The 11,607-nt window shown below is 50.4% G+C and overlaps 2 protein-coding genes across 2 annotated transcripts; one reads left to right on the plus strand and one right to left on the minus strand.

The window, feature by feature from the left end:
• The first annotated feature begins 223 nt into the window (after positions 1-223).
• On the plus strand, positions 224-1,220 carry LOC146675321 (histone H1.5-like). Its single transcript, XM_085401143.1, has 3 exons — positions 224-248; positions 292-608; positions 1,176-1,220. Exons 1-3 carry the CDS (start codon positions 224-226, stop codon positions 1,218-1,220), a joined length of 387 nt encoding a protein of 128 aa, XP_085257269.1.
• Positions 1,221-6,204: 4,984 nt separating this feature from the next.
• LOC146675322 (uncharacterized) lies at positions 6,205-11,110 on the minus strand. The gene is made up of 3 exons (XM_085401144.1): positions 9,828-11,110; positions 6,624-7,025; positions 6,205-6,237 (listed from the first exon to the last, which is right to left on the minus strand). The coding sequence occupies exons 1-3, from the start codon at positions 10,947-10,949 to the stop codon at positions 6,205-6,207; spliced, it is 1,557 nt and encodes a 518-aa protein (XP_085257270.1). The 5' UTR covers positions 10,950-11,110.
• Between the last annotated feature and the right edge of the window lie 497 nt (positions 11,111-11,607).

Raw genomic sequence — 11,607 nt, forward strand, 5'->3', positions numbered from 1 at the left:
GAGTTTTTGTTCGAGCGCTTAGCACGAGACACTTATTTGACGTCTTTCTGGCTTTCGGGACTTTTTTGGAGATCAGCGCGCTAAGCTTGCTGGATTTGAGGCCAGGTTCTGCGGCGGCAGCATGTCGAAATGCTCAGAAAGGACTGAGTGACTCGGGCAAGCCACATGCGGCTAGCATGCTGGCTAGCGACCATAGCTACATGAAAGAAATGGACCCTTCATGATGCGCTCAACGTGCTGGCGCTGTGGTGGGAAAGGCTCCATCATAAACACGCCCTGCGCCCTGTGCAGAGGTTCAGGCCAAGAAGAAGAAGACGACGACTTCCAATCCCAAGAAGGTCGGCGCCAGTGTGGGCGAGCTGATTGTGAAAGCCGTGGCCGCCCTCAAGAAGGCTCTGGCTGCCGGAGGCTACGATGTGGACAAGAACAAGGTCCGTGTCAAGACCGCCATCAAGAGTCTGGTGGCGAAGGGCACTCTGGTGCAGACCAAGGGCACCGGGGCCTCCGGATCCTTCAAGATGAACAGGGTTACTGAGACCAAAGCTAAGACGCCCGCCGCGGCCAAAGCCAAGAAACCGGCAGCAGCTGCTAAGAAGTCGCCCAAGAAGGCAGCAGCAGCACTTCAGCTACTAGACAGGACAAAGCTGAAGGAGAACTGCCGGGACTGTTGAAGTGGGAGAGGACAAAAGAGTGAGAGGACAACAGAGTGAGAAGACTAGGTGAGAACACATAGGAATTATTTAATGTGGGAAATCAAAATTTGGGTTAGCAAACCTGGGGAAAAGAAAACTGACTGCTTAAGTTGGAAAATTGAGACGGAGTCTGAAACATTGCGAAAATAGAAACATATACAAAATCACACACACACAAGCAGAACATGCATTAACCCTACTAACAATTCCAAACACAAAATGACTCATGAAGACTCATAGCACATTAGTTAAGAAATGATTAAATAATAGCAGAGAAGTGTGTAGGAAAGGCAGCTTTAAGAACATGCTCTGCTGGAGATGCAGCTCCACAGACATGCATTAGACCTGCCTAATAACACAAACACATGTAATGAAAATTAGCTTGTTATCTTTCATCAGTGTTAAATTAGTGTCAATTTAGCAGACACTTGTTATTAAATACTGAATGTATCCAATGCAAAAAATTGACTCTCTGGGTTGCAGGACAACAGTTTAACCTTTGATCCTGGGTTGACCACCAACCAGTGATCAGACAATAAATTTAGTTGTTAATATAGTAAATTGGGAGAAGCTTCCTGCTTGATTAATGCAGCACAAGTGATTTACTGTATGAGGGAAATTGTCTTTTGTGATACTATTTTGAACATGCTTTTCTGTCGTCCTGTCAACTTAGTGGGTTAATAGCTGATATGCAAATTAGTTGATCGGTTTTAGATTAATGAAAGGTGACTGAATTCTAGTATGAGTGAATGAGATGTGTTGGAGTTGTTGTGTGTTGAGTGGAGACTCTAAAACACTGAGTTTCCTGTTTTGATGTGCGAGTGAATCCTGTATTTAGATACACAACTCTGAATACGTCAGAACAGACTGTTTTGTGAAGTGCATGACAGCATGTCACATGTTTTATGATGAAGGGAAAAGGAAAATTGAATAAAATAGATCTGTGACCTAAATGAGTGAAGAGCACAGACCTGGGGATTAAACTCATAGCTAATAAGGCATTAAGGTTATGTTGTTTTGTGCAGCTGATGGTTGATTTGGAGTGAATCTAGCTGATGATTTTTCTTTTGTTGTGAAGTTGAGCCTGCCGATTAGTATGATGGTATGATGAACCATGCTAATGGTATGATTTACCCTCCTGAGATGAGGAGCTTGTGTCATGACTTAACAAGGCCTTTTTATTTTGATACTTTCACAGTGCACTGAAAGTTTTGTTCGATAATCTCTGTTCTTTAAGCAGATCTGCACGTCGGGAATTAAAAGCGCTACACGTCGTCGAGAAAATTGTGCCAAGTGAGTTCTCCACATTTAAATGGACTCTGGAGAAAGCCACTTATTTGGGACAATTATTAAATGACAGTCCCAGTCCAAAAGGATTCAGCGATGTAATCCAAACTAAAGTTCTTCTTTTTCTTTTTGAAATGACGTCATTTTGCTGAGAGTGGAAACTAAATGCAACGATAGGTTCCACTATCAGCAAAGAAAGAAAGAATGAATGCATGAATGAGTGAGTGAAAGGAAAACAAACTGACTGACTGGTAAAAGCTGACAAAAGCTGACAAGACTTTACTGATGTAACACGACTGTGTGAAGTTGACCCCCGCCTGGCAGGGGTGCAGATGAGTCTGTGTGTGCTTCCCTTTACAGAAGCAGAAAGATGACAGCAACACTCGAGGTTGCGTGATGATTTAACATTTTAAATGCCATTTTCTGTGTCTGTGAATTTACTATGTGTGTGTCATTCACTAGCTTGTGTGCTCACAGAGATAACTGTGACAAAGTATGCATACGCCTGCGCAAGCGCTAACATTTGCATTTTCGTTTTTACAGCATTACGGTTCTTCATGTGTTTGATCATGTGATTTATAGGAATACTGGCTAATGTTTCTCTACTACAAGATTTCTGGGTTTATGTGTGAAGAAAACTGTAGTTACAGGCTATATGTTGATGGAGAAATTAATATAGTTTGAGACATACTGTGATGAGACCAGTGTTACTTTTTCCACAGCGAGTGTTAACTTTATGGTGTTTTATGGCACCTCTGGAATGTGGATGGCCGACGCCTGCCCACCAGGATGGTCAATGTGTATTGCTAATGTTTGTTTTTCTGAGACTGCATTTAGAAGATTCAGCTGAAGCGGACAAGTGACATGAGTAAAACAAATAAGAGATTACGGTAATTATGGAATAGTTTATTATGGGCTCATTTGCTGGCCACTTTTGAACCCATAATAATAATATATGAGTGGAGTGACTTTGCTTAAGAGAAGTCACTGATTACATTAATGTTAACAGAGTACATGGGATAATCCATGTCTGAGGTGAATTAGGGTAATAGTTGTAGTTACTGATTTGAGAAAACCTGCACATGACACTTGTCTTGCTGATGTTGAATGCTTATTACTCTTATGATACAATTGTTTACAGGTATGAAGTTTGATTTCACTTCCAGATTTTGCTTTCCAGGCCGTGATGGTGTGTATGCAGGCTCCTGGGAGAGCCAGGTGTTAAGCAAACTTAATATGCAACACACGCTAACATCTTTTATTGCAGGGTTACGGAGCTACTCCGGAGGAGGTGCCCTGATGTTGCCTGGGACATGATCTAGCTAATCTTTTTCTTTAAGACAGGGATCCAGGTTTGGTGAGTTGACGCATGGGAATGTCCATGCGTCAAGAGGTGGAGTGCAAGGATTAACATTAAACAATGTTTACTATTATTGTTGCAGTGATTTGTGTGATTAGCCGTTTATTTACAAGTATTAAACCTATGCAAGTGGTGCATCCATGTTCAGATGAGGCTTTGATGGCCTATAAGTGAAGTTCACTGAACTAAAGAATGTGGTTTGATGATTGTTGACATGCTCTCCAAATAGAAGTTTTTCTTCTTAGCAAGGAAATACAGGTGCAGCAGTAATCTCCTGAGAAATCTTCAGAGGCCCAGTGAGAAGCGTGAACCATTCCAGGAATAGCTGACAGCCAGGCAGTGGTTGAGGTCAAAGGTCAAGCTGGTTGGGGCCCATCATGAGATCAGACCTTGGAGCCACAGCAAGGACCATGAAACTGCCTGCAAAATAGAGGAGAGGATCGTCCACAAGATGGGAGCTGAGGCCAGGAGAGAGGCTTCAGGAGGATCAGAGATCATCTTCAGCACAGCAGACATCACACAGAGAGCTGTGCTACTGAGCTTCCAGGAGATTTTAAATAAAATGAAAGATTCAATATTGACGCTGAGGAAGACAACTAAGGTGTACGACGTGCTCTGCCTTAAACCTTCAGCAGCGTTGGAACATGAAAACTCGTGGGATGAGGGGAGCGTGCCAAGCTCCATCGACAGCGCAGAAGGAGTTCGAGGATGACATCATGATTCTGTGAAAGCACAGGAACCAGAAGCTATGGTGGTGATGACAGCAGTTTCCTATGAACATCACCTAATGCTGTGCCACTATACTGTGCATACGATGACACTCTGAAGGCTGCTGGGATCATAACAGCAGTAAGACAACTGAACCCTGCACCCTTTCCACAGAGGTGTTTCTCTGCAGAGCGTGGACAATGAAGGAGTCATAAATATCCCCCTCGGAGGATGAAGGCCTGAAGTGAGGTGATGGGAGGCCATAAAACTAGAGTGCTGAGAGGTCTGCAGCTTTGGAAATAGCTGAGACCCATGTTGACAAACAACAAAACTAACTGGTATGTTTGAATGTTTATTCTACATACATTTGGACTCTGGTCCTATGGACAACGAAACAACTAGAAGAGACATTCATGACGCCCTGCAGAACTCAAACCACTCTGCAGAGAGACATGTGATTTGCACACCCGGAGGAAGCATCACCAAGCTGAGATGTTTTTGAAAATGTTACTTTCTTAGTTTCACTATTAAATTAACAATTTCTTTGGTTGCTCGTAAGATGCAGTTTGCCATGAGATGAGCTCAATGAATGGGGTAACTGCTAATACATTTATTAAACTGTGTAACTTTTACAGTAATTTAGGGTGATTTGACATATGCTGAGTAAAAAAATGTTTGCATTGAAACTGTCAGACATGAGGTATGCATAACTGGGAACTTTCTAGCATAAAGGTCAAAAACGGGGGAATGTTAGAGTTTGTATTGTTGATTGTTATTTATGCTTAGAAATATTTAACCATAGATGCTTAGAGGTGTATAATCAATTGTGTAGTGATAAGTTGTGTGATCTTTAACAGGCTACAGAGGCTTGGTGTGCATTCCACACTAGAATGCACACCTACATCCTGGGAGCACGGGAAGAGGTCGCATCTTGTTTTAATTGTTTTATGGTAGGATTAACGTAGCTACGTCTGTTCTAGTCTAAGTGCTTTTCTGTTTAGATGAACTGCTGGACTTCCTCACCGGGGGGGGTCTAGTCTACCCTCTTCCTGACCAAGGATGTTTGACCCTTTGATCAGCAACACACACACACACACACACACACACACACACACACACACACACACACACACACACACACACACACACACACACACAGGCAAGGTACTCTTTGTTTGTATGTAGACGTCGTATGTTAATGAACCTATGCATATTCATGTAACCTCAATTAAAGGACAGTGTTACGGGAGGACGGACGAGAGCAACTGGGGTCAAGCGAAGGGACGGCGCTCTGTCCGGTCTCTCCCGTGCACGAGTAACATGAAGAACTTTGCCTATTTGTGTCTTGCTTAGCAGTGTAATTATATTGTCTTCAACGTTCCAGCGGATGGGTTCAAGCTACAAACCTATCACCAGTCATAGGATTCCTCCATTGGCCAAATCCTACTTTAACTTCTGAAGATATCTGAATATTTTTGTCACATTGTGAATTCATTTAAAGCCAAGAGAGGGACAATTGTGTTTACCCAGAATCGGAGAAACCTGAAAACAAAAAGCAACTTCTAAGATCAAAGAGTACAGCACGAAAAGCACAGTGTGTGGAGATTTTCTTTAAATTGTTTTTAAATATTTGTTTTCACTTCAGTCCTCCTTATAATTTAACTTTACTACGCTCCATGGCTGGCTGATGGAAAACAATTGCACAAGACGGAGAGGCACGCGGACTGCTTCTACTGCATACTGTGTACACTGCCTCCATCTGACAACAGAGCTCTCTACATACAGACATACATGCTAAATCATAAATCTACTTAAGATGCAGAGAGAAGATCAAGGAAATCAGAACAAAACAATCAAAGTATGTGTCAAAAATAATATCCTTTTATAAAATGACAAAAACTTTTAATAAACATACCAGTCATTTTTGTGAGCTAGATGAAGACAAACTTGTAAAGTGAGTGTGCCTCTGTTGAGGAAATGAGAGTAAAGGATCAAGGATGTATAAACTTCCCCCGCCGTACTGTTGGCCTGTAAAATAACAGTGGACAGGTGATGTAACTGTATCATGTATCATATTTAACTGGCACACTTTAAAATGATGGGTCTGCGGTAAGAAGGTCTCATTTTGTTAAATGTCAGCTGTCTTACTTCCTCTCTTTATGTTTTCCAAACCTGTTCTGGTGGGAGGGTCTAAGACACAATAAGAGGATTGAGGAAATGAGAGCAAAGGAATCAAGGATGTAAAAACTGAAAAATAAGAAGAGGGAACATGTGGAATACACCAGGCACAGACACACGCACACACAGGTATGTACTGCCAACTTCCACATTTATTGAAGCTTTGAGTGTTGAGTTTTGACAGCTGACTCAGTCGTACAGTCTGACAGCTCACGAGCCCAGCTGATCTCTCCTCTGGCCGCCCCTCCCCGTCTCACTATAAACACAGCGGAGGGAGACCATCATCAGTACATAAACACCATCAGTTGTTCTTACCGGCCTCGCAGCGCCGCCCTGTTGAGCCTTCTGCTGCACTCCTCCCCTGCAGCTGCGCCCGGGGCCACGCCTCCGCCACACACCCCCACCGCCCGTTCGAGGCCGGGGAGCCGTCCGGCCGAGCCAACTCCCCCCCGCGAGCGAGAGAGGAAATCGGCCACCGCCATCTGCGCCCCCGGCCTATGGATCACCTTGAACTTAAAGGGCTGCAACGCCAGATACCACCGGGTGATCCGGGCGTTGGCATCCTTCATGCGGTGGAGCCACTGCAGCGGGGCGTGGTCCGAACAGAGGGTGAATGAGCGTCCCAGGAGGTAATAGCGCAGGGAGCCGACCGCCCACCGGATGGCCAGGCACTCCTTCTCCACGGTGCTGTACTGGCGCTCGCGCTCCGCTAGCTTCCGGCTGATGTATAGGACAGGGCGGTCAGCCCCCCTCACCTGCTGGGACAAAACGGCTCCCAGCCCTCTGTCCGAGGCGTCAGTCTGCAGAACAAAAGGGAGGGAAAAGTTAGGAGTGTGAAGCAGCGGCTCCCCACAGAGAGCCTTTTTCACCTGCACAAACGCCGCCTGGCACGGCCCCGTCCACTGGACCAGATCCGGGGCACCCTTTCGAGTGAGATCGGTCAGGGGGCTGGTTAGCTGCGCAAACCCCGGCACAAAGCGACGATAGTAACCCGCCAACCCCAAGAACCGTCTCACCTCCTTTTTCGTCCTGGGGCGCGGGCAGGATGCGATAGCCGCCGTCTTCTCCACCTGTGGACGCACCTGCCCGCCCCCCAGGTGGTACCCCAGATACTGCACCTCCCTCCGTCCAACCGCGCACTTCTTCGGATTGGCCGTGAGCCCCGCCCCCCTCAGGGACTCCAGGACCGCGGCCACCCGCAGCACATGCTCCGCCCAGGTGTCGCTGTGGATGATCACGTCATCCAGGTAGGCGGCAGCATACGCTGCGTGCGGACGCAGTACCCGGTCCATGAGACGCTGGAAAGTGGCCGGGGCCCCGAACAGGCCGAACGGAAGTGTCACGAACTGGTACAAACCGTACGGAGTGGAGAAGGCCGTTTTCTCCCTGGCCTCGGCAGACAAGGGAATCTGCCAATAGCCCTTGGTTAAGTCCAGTGTCGTGAAAAAGCGGGCCGTGCCTAACCGGTCCAGGAGCTCGTCGACCCGAGGCATGGGGTAGGCATCAAAGCGTGACACTTCGTTCACCCTGCGATAGTCGACACAGAACCGTATAGACCCATCCTTCTTCGCCACCAGAACGATGGGGCTACACCAGGCGCTGTGCGACTCTTCTATTACTCCCATCCTCAGCATTTCCGCCAATTCCCTCTGCACGATTTTTCGCTTGTGCTCCGGGAGCCTGTAGGGCCGTGAACGCACCGTCACGCCAGGCTGCGTCACGAAATGGTGCTCGATGAGGGACGTCCGGCCGGGCAGGGGGGAGAACACGTCCGCAAAACGCTGTTGCAACGCGACAACATCCGCTCTCTGGGCCTGTGTGAGATGGTCATCACAAGGGAGGGAGGCGGGAATGATAGAATTTGGCACCTCAGGCCCCAACTCATCTCTCTCCTTCACCAAGCTCACCAGAGAAGCGGTTTCAACCTCTCGCCACAGTTTGAGGAGATTGAGGTGATAAATCTGCGTGGCTCCTCCCCTGTCCGACCGAGCGACCTCATAGTCCACGTCCCCGACTCGCCGTGTGACCACAAAGGGTCCTTGCCACTTGGCGAGCAACTTCGAGCTGGAAGTAGGGAGTAACACAAGCACTTTATCTCCCGGTGAGAATTGCCTGAGCCTAGCCCCTCTGTCATACAGGCGTTGCTGACGCTGCTGAGCCTGGAGCAAATTCTCCCGTGACAACCTCCCCAAAGTGTGGAGTTTTGCTCTCAGGTCCAACACGTACTGAATCTCATTTTTGGCGGGGCTCGGACCGTCCTCCCAGTTTTCTTTAATCAGGTCGAGCACCCCACGTGGCCTCCTGCCGAACAGCAGTTCAAAGGGAGAAAATCCCGTGGAGGCCTGGGGCACCTCCCGCACTGCGAATAACAGAGGGTCTAGCCAGTGATCCCAATTGCGTTCATCCTCGTTAATGAACTTCCGAATCATGGACTTTAAAGTCTTATTCAGCCGCTCCACCAGCCCGTCAGTCTGAGGGTGGTAGACGCTGGTCCGAATAGATTTAATCCCCAGTAATTCGTACAGTTCCCGCAGTGTACGAGACATAAACGACGTGCCCTGGTCAGTCAGTATCTCTTTCGGGATTCCGACTCGGGAGATGACCTGAAACAGTGCCTGCGCCACACTCTTTGCAGAGATGGTGCGCAGCGGAACTGCTTCCGGGTACCGCGTTGCGTAATCCACCAGGACTAACACAAAGCGGTAGCCGCGTGCACTCCGGTGAAACGGCCCGATGAGGTCCATGCCGATGCGCTCAAACGGGACCTCAATGAGGGGGAGAGGGCGCAGCGGCGCCTTCGGTATGGCCGGCTGGTTAACAAGTTGGCAGTCCGGGCAGGACGCGCACCAGCGGCGCACATCCGCTCGGATGCCCGGCCAATAAAATCGGGCCGTTATTCGCTCCAGAGTTTTCTCGTAGCCCATATGCCCTGCCATGGGGTTATAGTGGGCCGCCTGGAAAAGAGTTTCCCGGCGGCCCTGCGGCACCAACAACTGGGTGTGTGTTTCCTCGGTCTGAGTGTCACGACTCACTCGATATAACCGGTCGTTTAATAAGACGAAACGCGGGTAGGTCTGCGCGGCCTCAGGGCGCACCACGTGACCATCAATAGCCATCACTTGGTCAAAGGCTGAGCGTAGGGTGCCGTCACGAGACTGCTCCAGTGGGAAATCACCCATGGGGGACACTTCCGGGGCCGGCGGGACGTCCCGTGAGGGACCCGCCGGCTCCTCCCCCCCGGAGTCGGTGTCGGACGACCCCGCGTCACCGCTGAATGCCGCGCACACGCTACACCCCGCTTCCGGTCGTGATCGCACCCCCGCGTACTGCCCCAGTAGCTGATGAAACCCCGGCCAATTGGTACCCAGAATCAGGGGGTGCGACAGGCGCGGGCTAACCGCCGCCGTTACTCTATGCATTTTGCCCTTATACTTTAATAACAGCGGCACTATGGGATACCTGTGAACGTCACCATGCACACACCTCACCTCCACCCATTCTGCCTCCAGCAATGCCCCGGGGCGAACCAAGCTTTGGTGTACGAGGGTCTGCGTGCAGCCCGTGTCCACCAACGCCTGGCGTATACCCCCTCGAGTCCTTACCGGAATACTGTATGTCCCTCCTGGACCGGGGGAGGGTGCTGGGGCGCCAGCAACGCGGAACACCTGCCCCACTTCCATAAGCGGACAATCCCTCCTCAGGTGCCCCGGCTGCCCGCACTTCCAACACTCCGGCCCCGGCGTCTGTGCTGCTCTCCGTGGCTCGGGGGCGGCTCCACTTGGCTCGGCTCCCCTGGACGGCACCAACGCCGCGAAAGGGTTAGTGGGGCTCAGCGCCGGCAGCCGCTCGGCCTGCCCTGGTGCCGGCACACGGCGCCTCGGGGCCGGCACTGGGGCCTGTTTGTTCGGCCTCCGTCCGGCGTCCCCGGGTTCCCCTGCTCCAGCGGCAAGGTGGTCCTCCGCCAGCGTCACCGCTACCTCCAAGCTTGCGGGCCGGTGGCACCGGACCCATCTCGCCGTCTCCGCTGGCAACCCCTCCGTGAACTGCTCCAGCACCACCTTGTCCACCAGCTTCGTCTCGCCCTCCGATGCCCCCGGTTGCAGCCAGCGCACCGCCGCGTCGCGCAGCTGCCGGGCCCAGGCGAATGGTCGGTCCGTTGTAGCCAGCCGACAGGCCCGGAACCGCCGGCGATGGTCTTCGGCGGTGAGCCCCAGCCTGTCCACCACCGCCCGGCTCACGTCCGGGAAGCTGCTCCTCGACGCCGGAGGCAGACTCAGGGCCGCTGTTTGTGCCTCCCCAGACAGCAGGGGGAGCAGCCGCGGAGCCCACTCCTCCCGTGGCCATTGGCAAGCCTCCGCCGTGGCACGGAAGGTCTCCAAAAAAATTTGTGGGTCGTCCCCGTCCCCCATCCGGGGCACCGCCACCGACAGTGGCGAGGGCTTCGGCGTGGCAGCGGCCCCGACCAGCCGTTCCAGAATTTGCGTCTGTCGGTCCGTCTGCTCCTGCAGCGCGGCCAGGTGGGCACGCTGGTCGGCCGCCTGATCCCGGCTCATCGTCGCCATCTCCGCCAGCATCTGCGCCAAGAATTGCAGAGGCTGGGCGGGTGGCGCGGCCTGTGGGTCGGACATTCCCCCACCGGCACTTTCCTGGGTTTCGGCACCACTTGTGGAATACACCAGGCACAGACACACGCACACACAGGTATGTACTGCCAACTTCCACATTTATTGAAGCTTTGAGTGTTGAGTTTTGACAGCTGACTCAGTCGTACAGTCTGACAGCTCACGAGCCCAGCTGATCTCTCCTCTGGCCGCCCCTCCCCGTCTCACTATAAACACAGCGGAGGGAGACCATCATCAGTACATAAACACCATCAGCTGTTCTTACCGGCCTCGCAGCGCCACCCTGTTGAGCCTTCTGCTGCACTCCTCCCCTGCAGCTGCGCCCGGGGCCACGCCTCCGCCACAGAACATAATTTGTTTCTTTGTTTACTTAACGACGTCCTTGTTATTGGTATTTCCTGGATGCCAAAGTTATTGTCTTTGGCCGAATGCAAAAGTCTAAGTCACTAAGTGGGAATATAGAACAACTTTTTGAGTTGTGACTGATAAAACAACTTTATAAAGGTTAGAAACACATGTGTGAAGAGTTTGAGTGGTGGGAATGTAAGTTGAATGAATGCTATTAGCAGATCTAAGTTGTGGGTTCCCTCTGATGGTAAAGAAAGACCATTAAAGACCAGCATGTTTTATGATAGATTTTAAACTGCTGAGCATCCAAAGAGTAGATGATGCACTCTACTAGTGGAGACATCAGCAGTTTGATACCTGACAAGCAATAAAGCTGTCAGAGACAAATAACCTCATCTCTCTCAGAGACCAC

This window comes from Rhamphochromis longiceps, linkage group LG3 (assembly GCF_057381845.1).
Source record: "Rhamphochromis longiceps isolate RC_006_pf linkage group LG3, R_longiceps_female_GT1.1, whole genome shotgun sequence".
Lineage (NCBI taxonomy): Eukaryota > Metazoa > Chordata > Actinopteri > Cichliformes > Cichlidae > Rhamphochromis > Rhamphochromis longiceps.

Bases quoted from the DNA above. Each gene is read 5' to 3' on its own strand.
- LOC146675321 (XM_085401143.1), top strand. From the start codon at position 224: ATGCGCTCAACGTGCTGGCGCTGTG. The intron at 249-291 runs GTGGGAAAGGCT...CGCCCTGTGCAG, and splicing joins CTCAACGTGCTGGCGCTGTG to AGGTTCAGGCCAAGAAGAAG. The intron at 609-1,175 runs GCAGCAGCAGCA...TCTGGGTTGCAG, and splicing joins CTAAGAAGTCGCCCAAGAAG to GACAACAGTTTAACCTTTGA.
- LOC146675322 (XM_085401144.1), bottom strand. From the start codon at position 10,949: ATGTGGAAGTTGGCAGTACATACCTGTGTGTGCGTGTGTCTGTGCCTG. The intron at 7,026-9,827 runs GTAAGGACTCGA...TTTGTTCTGCAG, and splicing joins GAGGGACATACAGTATTCCG to ACTGACGCCTCGGACAGAGG. The intron at 6,238-6,623 runs GTGTGTGGCGGA...ATTGTGTCTTAG, and splicing joins GCCTCGAACGGGCGGTGGGG to ACCCTCCCACCAGAACAGGT.